Source organism: Musca vetustissima, unplaced genomic scaffold (genome assembly GCF_032173495.1).
Source record: "Musca vetustissima isolate MV318-11 ecotype Yass unplaced genomic scaffold, APGP_CSIRO_Mvet_v1 utg704, whole genome shotgun sequence".
NCBI classification, from domain to species: domain Eukaryota; kingdom Metazoa; phylum Arthropoda; class Insecta; order Diptera; family Muscidae; genus Musca; species Musca vetustissima.
Window position 1 is genome coordinate 90,011 of NW_026876336.1, and position 16,208 is coordinate 106,218.

General features: G+C 33.4%; 2 protein-coding genes across 2 annotated transcripts; one reads left to right on the plus strand and one right to left on the minus strand.

The window, feature by feature from the left end:
• Nucleotides 1-1,972: 1,972 nt before the first annotated feature.
• LOC133338906 (alpha-ketoglutarate-dependent dioxygenase alkB homolog 7, mitochondrial) lies at nt 1,973-3,310 on the minus strand. The gene is made up of 5 exons (XM_061547036.1): nt 3,163-3,310; nt 2,908-3,086; nt 2,671-2,838; nt 2,157-2,338; nt 1,973-2,090 (listed from the first exon to the last, which is right to left on the minus strand). Exons 1-5 carry the CDS (start codon nt 3,308-3,310, stop codon nt 1,973-1,975), a joined length of 795 nt encoding a protein of 264 aa, XP_061403020.1.
• A 934-nt stretch (nt 3,311-4,244) lies between these two features.
• On the plus strand, nt 4,245-7,280 carry LOC133338907 (pyruvate dehydrogenase phosphatase regulatory subunit, mitochondrial). The gene is made up of 5 exons (XM_061547037.1): nt 4,245-5,235; nt 5,297-5,869; nt 5,933-6,230; nt 6,283-6,766; nt 6,834-7,280. Exons 1-5 carry the CDS (start codon nt 4,245-4,247, stop codon nt 7,278-7,280), a joined length of 2,793 nt encoding a protein of 930 aa, XP_061403021.1.
• The last annotated feature ends 8,928 nt before the right edge of the window (nt 7,281-16,208 follow it).

A 16,208-nucleotide genomic window follows, 5' to 3' on the forward strand; every position in this document is an offset into this window, starting at 1 on the left:
AAATTAAAACATAATGCATGATTCAGTTGAAAATTATTACCAAAAAAAGAAAAATAATAATAAAAACCAAACCAAAAAGTGTTTATAAAAATCGCCACCCCAAATAATGGTATAAAGAAAAGAACTATTAAAATAATAATATTAAGCTAGAATTACTGATTAAAATTAAATAATAAAAAAAAACTTTACCTGGATCCTCATACATTCATAACCAAGCTACCTAACATACATTCTCACCAAAAACAAATATTTAAAAAACATAAAACAAAACTACTTATGTATGTCTTAATTCAAGTAAAGCAGGTGCTTTGTCTGTGATCTATAACAAAAAATTAATTAAAGAACATTTTCTGTCTCAAAAAGAAAATTTCTTTAAATAAAACAAAAAATAACAACAACAAAAATTGTATAGCCGTTGCCGGAATGTTGAATAACAAACTCTTTTTAAGCCAAAATAACAAAATGAAACAAACAAAAATAAAAAAAAACATCAACGAATTGTGAACTTAAAACTCCTTATCTACAAGTCTTAACTATTACAACAACAACAAAAAGTCAATTCCTTTCTATAAATAACTATCAAAGAAAAAAAAAGAGAATTAAAAAACACACATAACCTCAAATAGTAGTCGGGTTTGTTTTGTGTTTGTTCTTAAAAAAAATTACTACAACTTTCATCTCTAATTAGGGCCATGTCATAACATAACATATAAATGATAAATACTTGTATATAATAGGAAAAATTTCTTCTGTGCCTTCTTTTCCTTATCAACACAATTTTGAAAGAAAGAAAAAAACTATCATAGAAATGCTCATTAGGATTCAAAACTTCTTTCGATAACATACTACTCTACAATAATACTGGTACATATGTAGTAAAAAATAAAAAACAAAAATCTCTCTGAATTTTTAGAAATTTTGTTGCAGAATTTTCTTCATAATTTGAAATCAGTGGAATATAATTGGAAAAAAGGGTGGTATATTTCTACAAAAAAAAACCCCCCTCAAACCTTAGTTATTGTTAATCAAAAATAAGGACTCTTAGTATTAAATTGAAATTTGAAAATAACAAAAAACAACATTTCAACACTTTTCATATGTATCCACCAACCTTTCCTTTCTCTCCTTCTTCAAACATATTCATTGCTTAGTCTTGTTGATTATTTAATAGGATAAAAAAAAAACAAATAAAACAACTTGAAAAATAAAAACTCCAAAATTAAAAAAGAAAATAATTCACCAATTAAAAAAACATATTAAACATTTTACTAAATTAGCGCAAAACAAAATGTTGTATTACGGATAATTAATTTAATATTTTTTTTTTTTAGTTTAGTAACAATTGTAAGAAAATTGTTTAATTAGGCAACAACAACAAAAACACAAGAAATTACAAACCAAAAAAATTAACCTATATAACCAAATATTGAAGAAAAATAAAATAAAATTGTTAAGTATAATAAAAAAAGAACAACAAATATTAGAACATGAACTTAAAACAAATTAGTAAATATTTTAGAATTGTACAAAAAAAAAAAAACAACAATGAATATGTATTTCAAAAACAACTGAAAATGTCGAAATAAATAAAAAAAGAATTTAAAAAAATTAAAATGGGTTTTATTATCAGGGGAGAGATTTGCTCAAAAAACCAAAAAGGGATTTTATTTTAAGGGAAGGGATTTGCCTAGTTAATTAAATTAAATTGTCGTAAACATAATATTTAATATTTAAGAATGGACCTTGCATTTTCACTTACTATCCTGTGTAAAAAATATGGTCTTAAATTGTATAATAGTAAAATATTATTAAAAAATATTTTCTTTTTAAATTACATTTCTTTTTTAATTACAACAACATAAAATTCAACTTTTTTTTTAAACTAAGAAACAATTTCCTAAAATCTACAAAATTATCATAAAGATTTTAAAGTCTCATATCTTTATTTGTTTTCATTTCAATCAACCTTGTGTTAAGGTTCATTTCTGCAAATAATCGAAATACGTCTATCCTTTGTAACTGGTTGTCCCATAAAGCTGGATTCCTTATTAGCTAATATTTCATGGGTGAAATCATAGCGGGCATAGTTACTTTAAAAATAGAAAATAAACACATTTTTTAAATTACAAATGCAAATTTTCAAACATTTGACTTACCTCATAATGTATAGGGAACGACGTGGTAATAAAATATCAACATAATAATTATTTTCTAATATGGCCTTTGGTTGACTGCGATAATCTTCCGATGTACCCGATTCAGTTTTATTTATGGCATAGACGAGACGCATTACCGAATCGGAAAGTAGGCTAATGCCAGCAATTGTATGGCCACAGTACTGTAAATAGATTAAATTATAAAATTATTATAAAATAAAAAAAAACAGTCGAAATCATTTACTACGACATTGTTGGAAAAAAATTCCTTTTGGGAAAAATCTGAAATTTTTATAATTGGTAGCCTTTTGGTTTCCTGATTACAACATATTTTTTTTTGGGGTAGCCTTTTGGTTTCCTGATTACAACATATTTTTTGGGGCATTCTTCCTTTTGTTTCCTGATTTCAACAACATAAATTTGTTTTTAATTTGAAATTTTTCTGAGAGTTGGCCCTTTAAAGGATATAAAAACTTGTAACTATATTCTATTTAAAAAAATGTTAATACCATACCCTTGTGCTATCAATATGGGGTTTAATGACACCCTCTGCAGCTAAATCCAGTATGTGGACATATGGCATAATTTCTTCCTGGAAACCTGTCGCACGAACTCTCTCCAATACTTGGCGATTGTGGGGATACCAATGTTTACGTTCGGTTTCGCGGAAGCCATGAATAGCCTAGAAAAATAAATAAAAAATAATAAATATTTATTAAATTAAAACATTTATACTTCCATGCTAACTCACATCATCCCAATGATCATATTCATAACGTAAACGTTTCATATATGGTTCAATTTCTTCCAGCAGCTTTGCCTCTTCATCTTCGGTAATAAAATCGACCATAACTCTCATGTCACGTATGAATTTCTCCCGATTCGCTGGCGACCATTCACCCTTGAATTCCAATAAACTAGTTTCATTTGCTATAAATGAACAATTACAACTATTGTCCTTTTAATGGACTGTCTAATGGGGGACATTACGAAACCATTGGCTTACCCTTCAACTGTTGTTTTGCATTGGAACAGAAATTGCGCCAATTTTTATTTGACGCACTAATGGTTAAGAAAATAGAATTTCTATTTCCATTCCAAAGACCTTTACTGTGCCTAAACAGGCTTAATGTCAATTGTTTTGTGGCCGTCATTTGGAGTTGGATTCGTTCGTTTTCCGGCAAGTTCTTTTCAGATCACTAACGTCTTCGGTTCAATTTAACGATTCACTGCACGTGAGCAAGTGAACTAGTCTCTCTCTCATCAGCTGGTAATCAGACTAGAGTGGGCATGCCTGGCTCACATTAAGTGATATATGTTTAGTAGCTTGTAAATTAAATTCAATAAAAAGTAGAAGAAAATGAAATTAACAATTATAAGACAATAAAAATAATGAATATATATATATATATATATATATATATATATATATATTTGAGTTTTGCCTGTAAAGATAGCGATCGTTTGAATGATTCTAAAGTATATTTTGTTTCTCTTTCGATTATTAAAATTGACACTGTATAAAAAATGCATTAATAATAAATTTAATGTCTTAATCCAAATTTCTAATAAAATTTTAAAAATTTTTTGATCACAAAAATATATTTAATTAATTAGACAATTAAAAATAATATGCAATAACTTTTATTTCTAATATGATCTAAACGATCTTCTACTTTAGTTATATTTACTTTTAAAGAAAAATTAATGTTTTTTCATAACAATATTTTTAATGATTTTACCAAATACAGAGACTGTTTACTTTTCGATTTACAGACCCCTAAAACAAACAGCTGTTATTTACCCCCATTTGAATCTTGCTGTCATTTAAAACATATGGGTGTACACGGCTTCACAGTTGTGACAGCTCGAAGCAGTATCAAACATACGCGTATCAGTCGAGAGATTCGGACAAGTTAATTGACAAAAATCACATTTGTTTTTGTCCACCGTTTATATATATTTTATTTATATACGCGTATTTGCATTTCTGCATCTTTTGTTTGGCTTCTCCGTGGCTGCACAACAAATTATGATCGAACATATATAGAGACAATTATATCATCGTCAGAAGCAGAAGGAAGAACAATGTATAAATATGGTGGAAAATTGAGTGCCAGTCTGTTACAAACAAATTTAAATGTCAGCTGCAGTCTTCGGGTGCGAAACCTTTTTGCCAGTCGATATTTGCAAGATGCTGGCGGTACGACACCGGGAAACGAGCAACCAAATGTCTTCCGCAAACGTAAATTTATACCACAAAATCCTGACCAAAAAGCGGCATGTGATCTTCCCCAGGAGGCAAGAGTTGTGGTGTGTGGCGGTGGTATAGTTGGAGCATCGGTTGCCTATCATTTGGCCCTGCTGGGATGGGGTAAACAGACATTGGTGTTGGAGCAGGATACGGTGGCAGGAGATAGTCCTTGGTGTGCCAGCGGTTTGGCGGGACGTTTCGAACCCAGCTACACCGAATTGAAACTGGCCGAATATTCGGTACAACTAATCAAGGATTTTACAAATAAAGGATTACCGACCGGCTGGAAACAAGTGGGGAGTTTAAATTTGGGACGCACCTTCGATCGTATGATTTCTTTTAATCGCATGAAATCCTGTGGTGTGGCCTGGGATATACCTTGTGAGATTTTAAGTCCTGAACAATGTAAAGAGAAATGTCCGATAATTGAAGTGAATGATTTACTCGGCGGTCTATGGATACCAAATGATGGTGTTTGTGATCCGCATTTAGTGTGTCAAACACTTATCGAAGAGGCCAAGCGTATGGATGTGCGTGTGGTGGAACATTGTGCGGTGAAGAAGATACGTGCAGAGCGAGGCAAGGTGACACAGGTGGACACAACGGCGGGAGATGTGAAATGTGAATTTTTTGTCAATTGCACTGGGTTTTGGGCAAGGGAAGTGGGTACATTGTCCAAGCCTCCGGTCAAGGTTCCCCTGAAAGCTGTGGAACATCATTATCTTCATACAAAACCGGTGGAGGGCTTGAATCCGCAGACACCTTTTGTGCGGGACTTTGATGGCGGCATCTATTTCCGAGAGAAAGATGGTTGCATATTGGCGGGTAAGTAACTTCGTAATACATTTTTTAAAAAATTGATAATAAATGTTTGTTGTTGTTGTAGGTGGTTTTGAACGTGAAGCCAAGGTGGCTTTTGAAGATGGTTTCATACCTCTGTCGCAAAAGGAACGTGTACTCCCACCCGATTGGGATCATTTCCATGATCTCTTGGATGAATTGCTCAAAAGAGTACCTGCATTGAGATCGGCCCGACTAGATCGTCTTACAAATGCCTTACAAGCCTTCTCACCCGACTGCAAATGGATAATGGGTGAAGCTCCGGAAATACAAAATTACTATGTTTCAGCTGGCATGAAAACAATAGGGGTGTCCGCAGCTGGTGGTATTGGCCGCGCCTTGGCGGATTTAATTGTTAAAGGCTCCACCGAACTTGATATACACATATTGGATATCAGTCGCTTCCTTGGTTTGCACAATAATCGTAAATTCCTTACCGATCGTGTTAAGGAAGTGCCCGGCAAACACTATCAAATTAATTATCCGTTTGATGAGTTCAAGACCGGACGTAATTTGCGTATGTCTCCCATATACCCTTCGCTGAAGGAGGCCGGCGCCGTATTTGGTCAAACAATGGGCTATGAAAGGCCAAATTATTTCGATCAGAATGATAAGAAGGGTAAGGTGGTGGGTCATATGAAACTAGAGGAGATATTCTAAAATCTGATTTTTTCTGTTTCAGATGAATTTGGTATACCACGTTTCCGTATTGCTGAGACCAAAACCTTTGGCAAACCCCATTGGTTTGATTTGGTGGCTTCCGAATATAATGCCTGTCGTGAACGTATCGGTTTGGCTGATTATAGCTCATTTACAAAATACGATTTATGGTCCAAGGGCACAGAAGTAGTGGATTTGCTGCAGTACTTATGCTCCAATGATGTTGATGTACCCGTGGGCTCAATTATCCATACAGGAATGCAAAATGAAAAGGGAGGTTATGAAAATGATTGCTCATTGGCACGGCTCTCGGAGAAACAGTGAGTTTTGGTTACATTTTTTGTAATAAGGATTAATGTATATTTCTTGTAGCTACATAATGATCGCCCCAACCATACAACAAACCCGATCCATGAGTTGGATACGCAAAAAAATGCCAAATCATTTACGTTCCGGCGTCAATGTTGCTGATGTCACTTCCATGTATACGGCCATTTGTATTTTGGGTCCATATACACGTGTATTGCTTTCCGAACTGACCGACACCGATTTAACACCCAGTAATTTTCCATTTTTCACATACAAAGAATTGGATGTTGGATTGGCCAACGGTATAAGGGCTCTGAATTTGACCCATACCGGCGAATTGGGTTATGTTCTGTATATACCAAATGAATATGCCTTGCATGTTTATGAACGTATTTATCAGGCTGGCCAGAAGTATAATATCCAACATGCTGGCTATTATGCTACCCGGGCATTGCGTATTGAAAAATTCTATGCCTTTTGGGGTCAGGATTTGGATACCAATACCACACCGTTGGAGTGTGGTCGCAGTTGGCGTGTTAAATTTAATGTAAGTAGGATTATTTAAACAGGGGAATTGAATTTATTTGAAAATTATATTTCCGAATTCCCCTTAGAAACCCATTGATTTCATTGGCCGTGCCGCCTTGGAGAAGCAACGTGAAGAGGGCGTCAAACGTATGTATGTCCAGTTGCTGCTCAATGATCACGATCATGAAGTGGATGTTTGGTGTTGGGGCAACGAACCGATCTACAGGGATGGTAAATATTGTGGTATGACCACAACCACCGGCTATGGTTATACATTTAAGAAACAGGTTTGTTTGGGTTTTGTACGTAATGTGGATGAGCAGGGCAATGAGCTGCCAGTTACCAATGATTATGTTCTATCGGGTCACTATGAAGTTGAGGTGGCCGGTATGCGTTTTGAGGCCAAGGTGAATTTACATTCACCGAATTTACCCACCAAATTTCCCGATAAGGAACGTGAAGCCTATCATGCGACACGTGATAAACCGGATCAAGCTGATTTGTTGTCGTTTATGACAAAGCCGCAGTCATAAAATATAGCTCAAAGAGAAAAAGGAGATGCAACGAATCAATTATTGAGGGAGTAATGATATTAAAGAGTTTTTATTTTTATAGTTATTGTTGTATTATTTGTGTATTTTTTTTATTTTTTTAATAATTTATTTGAAACGAATTGGTCTCCAAAAATTGGCATTTATATAATGAAAAAATTTAATCTCATTATTTTATTCTTCTTGAAGGAAAAAAGGATACCAATTTAACTTTATTACTATTGTTGCTTAGCAATCAAATTTGCTATATTATATATTGAAAATATTATAATTCAAAATTATTTATTCGAAATGAATTGATTTAGAAAGTGTCCTTGGATCCATAAAAATCCAAATTATATGTTGATGTTAACATAAAAACAAATTAAAAAAGAAAGGGAAAAACAAATTCTTGTAATCAATTATAAAATAAACGATTGACTGTATTTATTATACAAACAAAAATATGTTATATATAAAATAAAAAAAATAAATTTTTACTGCATACAAAACACGATACAATGCGTTATTAATTTTTATAAAAAATACAAGAGAATTAAAAAAGGGATTACATTTCGAACCTAATGGTATATATGGACAATATTAATTATTAAGAAAGCTGAGGAGCATTGCTCAATAAACTTGATATCGCCATCCCTAACCTATGAATTATTTCATCACACTGTTAAATTATTACCACTGTTAAAATAACAATGTTAAACATCTTCTGCTTCTGATTTCAGACCATGGCCAATGAAGTTCTGTTTATTGCTTGCTCTGACCCCTGTGAATCAATATTTAACCCAGCAACAAATGTGTATACACAATCATATAACTGGCATGCGCAGGATTTTCAATTCCTGCTTTCAATTTTGTTCCTATATACAAAGGCACTATCACACACACACACCCAAGCGCATTGGACAATTTCTTTCATTTGGAGAGCAAAGCTCTCTTTTAAGGTTAAGTGGTGGCAACCACTCCTCACCGATTGCTCGATAGTTTTGTTGTTGGTGGGATTACAGAACAGCAATAAAGTGGAGCAAGTGTATACACACACATTGGTACTCGGCTCCCCAAGAAGAACAACAACATTGAGAATGGAACATAACAGAGATTGCAGACAGCCAGCAGGCCTGTGAACTGCTGTGGTGTCCTAATTGGACAATTCTGCTAAAACTAAAGCAACCAACAAACAAGCGAACCAAATAGTATTGAGGTGGTTGAACTTGTAACGTCCAAATAAAAAAAAAAACAAAAAGCTTCATGTTTATATATTAAACAGCATGCATGCGTATGACTGCTGTGTATTTGGATATTTGCAGAAGTGTTGGTATACGAAAATGAAAAATGTACTACTCTGCTAACCCTTTCCCAGGATTTTTGGCGCAATTTCTAGAATCCAGTCCTCCTACTCCTCCTCTCTTTGGAAGTTGCCAAGTAAATACTGTACATTGTATTGCTACTACATACATACATATGAGGAAAAAGAAAATCTAGTATAGACCTATGCGTTAATAATTTCAAAAAAAGAAAATCCCTCACATAGTACATGGAGGGGCATGTTGTATATATTTCTAGAGAGTACTTTACTATATAGAGAAAAAAAAAACGGAAAAAAGCAAAGAAAAATTGCATGTGCATGCAAAAATGAAATTTGCTTTTGCGAACCTGACCCCTTTTTTCAAATAAAGGATACCTGTTTCATTATTGTTTGTAGATACATACATATTTACATTTTGCATGATTCTAGTATGTATCGAAAGAGGCGTTGAAAAATCGAGATTAAAAAAAAGATTCTACATTTTATAAAGCAGGCCTTGGGAAAATTCAAATCTTAAAAGTTAAAAAATTATATAACTCAATTACTGGGACGTAGGAAGGATTTTTTATATTCAAATAAAAGGCTTATTTTGAACAAACATTCTAGCACTGGTGGGGTAGAAGAACCTATATAACATTTTTTTCTGTGAGAGTTGCTATCTCTTCATAACAACAATATTAGATATTCCAGAGTCTATACTATTACCCTATAGCTATGCTAAGGTCCTAAGCAGATAGTGAGATAGGGTTTAACTTTTATACAAATTTTATTTTTTAACTGGAATTTCGATCTCTCGACTGTAATTGGCGTTTAAATTCCTATAAAGCTCTGCATAGCATGCCATTAGTAATTTCAAAATTTTATTTCTTCAGTCTTGTAACTTAGTTATCTCTTAAATTTCAAAATAATTACTCCACACATATTAAATTTTGTTGTTCATCACTTTCCAAGTCGACTTCTTCCAAAGTTTGATCTCTCAATAGCGATTGATGTTTGGTTAAATCCCTATAGAGTTCTGCATAAGATGCCATTAGGAAATTCAAATCATTTTCGAATTTTAGGGCGCGTTCCGGCACAGGATCGTGTTGAACAAAATGTTTGGATAATTTCTCTGCAAGATCCAAACCCTCTTTCAAAATACGAACATTTATAAAGGGATCATTTTCATAATCATTATTGCCAGACTCCGCGCCTGTTCGAAATTTGAGATTATATCGTTGACGAAACTTTGCCAACCAACCACAACTGGCAACAAATGCCGGTTGTTTAGATTTTCTCGAGCTATTTGGTTCAGCTTCTTTCAAACGTCTGTAGATATTTACAGCCGTCTGTTTGATAGCAGGTGTCTTTATCGATTCTCCCTGTTGCAATTTCTTTTTAATACACATTACCAATATTTTTTCCATTTTCTGTTTAGCCAGATCGCGTGTACGTAAAGAGGATTTAGCACTTTGTATCGTTCCAAAAGACACGGTTTTTCTAATGGTCGTTTCCTTTTTCTTAATTGTTCGTACTGTGGCCTCGTGGAGATCGAATAATTTTGCCACTTCTGTGGGGCGTTTTCCACTGGCAAGTAAATCTAAAATTTTAATTTTTGTTTCTAAATTTATGGATTTGCGTTTTGATTTTATCCTCGAAGAAGTGGCTGACATTGTTATGAGGGACTGCAAAATAATAATCATATTGATTTAATATTAAATAAAATATGTATTTTAATTCTTACATGTTAACAAAATCAATCAATTTTACTGTCCGTCTTGTTGCATTTAAGTTCATAAACCGAATACTACATGAAATCGTGTTAAAAGAACATGTAAATTCGTGTTCATAGATTCATTTACTCAGCAAATTTTACTGCAACTCGTGTTAAAAGAGAGCTTTTACTCTCTCTCCTTGCAGTTCATTAAATTGAGCATAAAAAAGCATGCTTAACTAAGGAATAATATTGTTAAAAACATTGTGGCCAACACTGTATTATTTCATTGCATTTTATTTATATTTTATTCTTATATTAATTTCTTGTTATTTTTCTTATCTAAATTCTGTTTTATCATTTCATTTTTCTCAAACTGACGTCACAGAACAACATTCATTTAGCGGCTAGCAGTGTTCATGTGTGTGTGTCTGTGCAAAAAATAAACATTTCTTATGTGAGAAGCATGAGAGAGAGAGAGGGAAAGCTGCCATATTCACAACCCGCCAGCTGATGATCATTAACCAACATGACAACTCGTCGTCTGAGAAATATCAACGAAACTGTTGACAGCAGGTTCTTTGCTTCGTCGTATGTGAACGTGTTTGGATTTGATTAAACTACTCCTGTTAAACAATTCGGCAAATAAACAAGACAAACAGCAAAACCTGATTGAGATGGCGTATAATTGAGCGTCCGTGTGTGTGTGTGTACATTTTAAAACAGGTTTATACATGGCATGAGACACAGAAGTAGGATCATTTTTTAAATAGCCGTTACGTATTCAAGGTCTACAACACCACCATCACTTGCCAGCACCACCATTGGGTCGTTCATAGTTTTTGCTTTTCATTGTTGCTGTTGTTGTTCTTGTCATCTTCAAAACTCAACATGTTTCAATAGCTGTATTTTGTTTATGAAAAATCTAAACACATCTGTTTTTGGAAAACACTGCAAAATAATTAAGCGGGGGTTTGTGTGTGTGTATGTTTCTCTATAAACATCGAGAACAGTTAGAATAAATAGATAATGATCTATGAGAACATAACATCACATGTTTTGTTTTTTTTTTTTTTAATATTCAGTGGGAAAGAATGAGAGTAACAGAGACTGGGAGATTTGTTATTGCTTGGTTTATTCACAGCTGACTTCATGCATGAAACCAGTTTTTGTAAATCGGTCGTTTCCATTAGAACATTGAATATTTTTGTTGTAATGGAATTTTAAAGAATAGTACGCATTAAAAAGCGGTATGAAATTAAGATTAGTTTTATTGGTTTTGAAATGTTTATTTACAAAATTTCTTTTATAGCAAATAAAAGAGAGAAAATTTGCTTTATTTATATTACTTTAATATATTATCAATAGAAGAAAATTTGTATATATGTATATATGTCAAATTCTCAAAAAGTAGGTTAACCCGGTAAAAAGTTATAATGTACATGCCGTTTTAGACTACGTTTACATATACGAAATCCACTCGATCTCGATCGATGTCAATTCCTTTGCGTATACGTCAAATATAATCCACTGGGTCTGTCAACTGGATTAACGTGACCCATGCGCTATGGAATTGACGTTTGTGATCGAGCGGATTTAGTAGTCTAAACGCGCTCTTATCATACTAATCAAATATATAAAATGATAAAGAGATTAAATGTAAACCTACGTCAATGTGAACTGTATTTAAATAACAGTTGTTTTCATTAAACCAACCAATTAAATTTTTAATTATCTCAATTATCATTCAAACAAATGACGTTTTTTTGCCTAAAACACATAATATAGCTTTCAGTATATAGGGAGTTTTATTTTTTTGGAACCCGATCCCAGTCTTATATGGGTTCAAAATTCATATAAATTATTTAGGACCATTAAAAATTATGAATGAAATCAGTGTAGCTCATATCAGGTATTACTCTCTACAGAACATTTTTATGAAGAGAAAGGCAGGCAATCTAAACGCCATCGCCATGAGCAATTTTGATTTGGGGGGTACATGGCGGTGGTTCACGTAATTATTGGCATGTTGTATACCAACTACGTAGATATCTGTGGGCTTTTTTCTGCATCAACACAGAACAATTGATGGCAGGCATATTACGAAAAAAAAACAAGACAGACGGACAGACAGACATTTTTATACTACTAGAAATTCAAGAATATTTTTTATTGTATGAAATTAGTTGGATGCATAAATGTGTGTGTGTGAGAGTGTGCGGTTGTGTTCAAAAAACAAGTAGAGAAACATCACTTGGCAATAAACCAAAAATAGTTTAAACATCTTCCCCACAACCCCGTCACACTAGCCCCGTCAACCAATTCAAACAGCAACAACCACAAACATACACTCACTCTGTGTGAACACGACAAAACAAGAGCAAGAACAAGATTCACGAATAGGAATTTTTTGCATCACACATCAACCAAGAGAGCGAGATCCGTTGAGTACAACAATAACAACAGCAAACTCGCCGAACATAACGAACCACATTCCAGTTCAGGTCGGTACCCAGCTGCTCTCCCCGCCTGCTCTGCCATGAATTTTATGTGATTTTAGCAGCAGTAGCTGCGGCGGTTTGTTTTGTTTGCTGTGTTTTTATTTATTATTCGTCTTTTTTGTTTTTGCAAATTCTTCTCTACACTATTCATCACATTAAAATATACGACGTCGTCGTCGTATCATTCAGTTGGCCAGTCAGCGTAAACTACACAGATACGAAGATGGATGGTAGTGTGTTGGTGAGCCAAAGTGTCGATGTGTTGGTGGGAAATATTTTTAATACGTTTTTTTTCTTTCTTGTTTTTGTTTACTTTTTGTTATTTTTGTTTCATGTTTATTTCACATCTATCCACCACCACGTACATGATGTATACAACAGGCAGGGTGGCCGCATGATTTGATACAAAAAAAAAAAAAAATTAAGATAAACAAAAAGAAAAATCGACCAAAAACCTGATAAGTAATTTATTTTTGGTCTTCATGTAAACGTATTCTTAGGTATATTTAATTAAATTGTCATTTGCTTTGAATATTCCAAAAAAATTGTTATTTAGAGAGCAACCGTATTCACTAAGACCAGCTGTTTCTTAAATGGGAATATATATTTTCCCCTCTTTTCGCCCATTTCTTATAATTCGTAAAAAAAGACCAAATTTTCCCCCCTTAAGTTTTTGGTCGAAAATGATCACCACGGCAATATTTAATATTACAGCATTTTCAGATATTTTCCTTTTCCATTAAACAATTTTTTATTTCGATAGCAACAGCATTCACTAAGACAAGCTGTTTCGGAAATGTCAAAATACATTTCCCCCCTTTTCGACCATTTCTTCTAATTCGTAAAATAAGACCAACAACCGACCCATTTTCCCCGCCTAAAATTTTTGGTCGAAAATTATCACCACGGCAATACTCAATATTACAGCATTTTCAGATATTTTCCTTGTGTATGCATGTATGAACGTGTTGTATTCAATTTGTGTATACAACGTATCTTTTATATTATTGTTCTCCCGACAATAACAACAACAAGAAAACACAACAATACGAAATTTATTACTTCTATTAAAACGTTCATGCACTTTTATATTATCGCTCACTCTCTTGCATTTCTCTTTTGGAACCTCCCCGCCCTGTCAAAAAACCTTACTTTTTACTGTTTTGTGTGATCTCGCATGCACACACAAACACACAGCTGCACATACACATGCGTCAAGGCACAAGGCATACCAACAATGAGAAGAACAATGTGGTATGTTTACATTTTTGTATTTCTATCGATTATGGGTTTTTTCTTGGTTCTGTTTTCGTTTTGTTGTTGTTGTTTTTGTTGCTATAATAAGAGTATTGGTGTGTGTATGTGTGATTATGACGCGTCTTGTCCAAATTAACACTCCTCGAAACAGGCCTACACACAGCTACGTCTACTTTCAACATAATGAAATGAGCGGAGCACGAGACATGTATAAGACACGAGGGGGGTGGGTACAAGTAAGTAAAACTTGTTTTTGTATAATACACAAACACACACATACATATATTTTCGTACATTTATCCTCAGCTTGTGTTGTTGTTGTTTTTATTTCTTTCCCAACGTATGTATGGATACACATTACACCTTGTTCGACGGCGCGCAATCCGGTATGTATCTGCCAGAACAGGACTTTATGTGGCGTAACCCAAAGGGGGTTGAACTGGTGGTGTTTGGCAGTGGGGGAATTTGCATCCCCGTAAAAGAATACAAAACCTACCTAAATTTAGTTCAACATACAAAAAAAAATGAACACAACTTTGTCAAGGGTTGATTCCGTTTTTTGTGAAAGTTAAACGCAACGGGGCTTCTATCCCCTTTGGGATTTGTATTTTGTGCTATTGGAAATGTCATGTTCTTTGCGCCACGCTCTCTCTCTCTCGAATGTCGTCTGTGCCAAAGAACTCATTTGAAAAGAATCCCTTATTACTGAATCGTGCTCGTGGTAATATGTAGCTACGATAGATTTTATACCTGTAATGTTGTTGTTGCTGCTTTTTTTGTTGTTGTTTTTTTAGCAAATGTTCAAGCCAAATATTTCCTAGTTGTACTATTATGTGACGTCACATACGAAGAATCACCATTTCGTTTAGGCACAGTGGGTAAATATGTTGAAAATTTTAAATATTTTCAAAACTTTATAACATTTTATTTATAAAATAATTAATTTGTTTTATTATTCTTTGTTTGGTAATGAAATTATCAGAAAATTATATGGCAAAATATTGTGTTATCAATTACAGTGAATGAATGCGAAAGAAATTGTCATATGTTTACACTAGATAAATTAAATTAATTAATTGTTTGGAAAATTAAGGGACGTAGTACATAAGTAGATTAAATTTACATTAAAAATCATTTACAAAAAATGCATATTTTACTTGGCAATATATGTCAAAAGTAGAATACAATTTAGTTTTTATTAAAACCGCTATGGGTTTCAAACAAATATCCAGTAATTTGTGTCACCTTTTAGCCGTTTAATGTTCACAATGGCCTTAAGTTTGTAAAAGACTTCAAATATTTTTTTTAGCTGGCTAACATGTTGTTTACACAATACCTATTTGGGTAGTCATATTTATATCAAAAAGTTGTTAATATGTAATTTAGGCCTGATTTAAACGTTTATATCGAAACTGTATGTATAAAACACATAACTTAGATTGTCAAATATATTTTATTGTATAATCTATGTTGCTTATATCACGTTTAGATTTACGAAATGAAGTGGATTTAGTAGGCTAAACGTCATCTATCACCACGTTTACATTATAATGTAATTTTTATTTGATATTTGTCCAGAACAATTATCGGAATGAATCTTTCAATTATGGTAATAAATTGAGGGAATAGTAAGTTATTTATATATATTTTTTTTATTTCCACTTCGAACCCACTGTCCACGAAAACTGTACTTTGTCATGCGCATTCCATTCTCTTCTTTAGAGCTGTTTGTGTATGTACACGTAGATGACGATTCGGGTACAGTATCTGTGTGTTTATCAGCAAAAACAAAAAAACAATAAAAATAAAATAACCGCACACACACACCCATACACATAGCGACGTGAGGTTCTCACACGACACCAACAACAAAATGTGATGTGTATCTCAAGTAAATATTGAATAGGGCAACAAAAATACCGAACACACACCACACACAGTTGAATATGTGTTGGTAGGTGATGGTTGTTTGAGAATGATGATGGTAATATTAGCTAAGAAAAATATCGGAATAGCGGATAGATTTGGGCCGAAGATGGGGCCTTTTTTATAAAAAAAAAGATTTTCTTTAAGTATGAGGCTCATTCTAAAAGGAAACTGCATTTTTATAAAGCTACACAATGAATGGACTAGTGTGAAACTACACATGTACATTT

Coding starts and splice junctions, on each gene's coding strand:
- LOC133338906 (XM_061547036.1), bottom strand. CDS start 3,310: ATGACGGCCACAAAACAATTGACATTAAGCCTGTTTAGGCACAGTAAA. Junction 3,087..3,162: donor TGCAAAACAACAGTTGAAGG/GTAAGCCAATGG, acceptor GTTCATTTATAG/CAAATGAAACTAGTTTATTG. Junction 2,339..2,670: donor CCCATATTGATAGCACAAGG/GTATGGTATTAA, acceptor ATCTATTTACAG/TACTGTGGCCATACAATTGC.
- LOC133338907 (XM_061547037.1), top strand. CDS start 4,245: ATGTATAAATATGGTGGAAAATTGAGTGCCAGTCTGTTACAAACAAAT. Junction 5,236..5,296: donor AGATGGTTGCATATTGGCGG/GTAAGTAACTTC, acceptor TTGTTGTTGTAG/GTGGTTTTGAACGTGAAGCC. Junction 6,767..6,833: donor GTTGGCGTGTTAAATTTAAT/GTAAGTAGGATT, acceptor AATTCCCCTTAG/AAACCCATTGATTTCATTGG.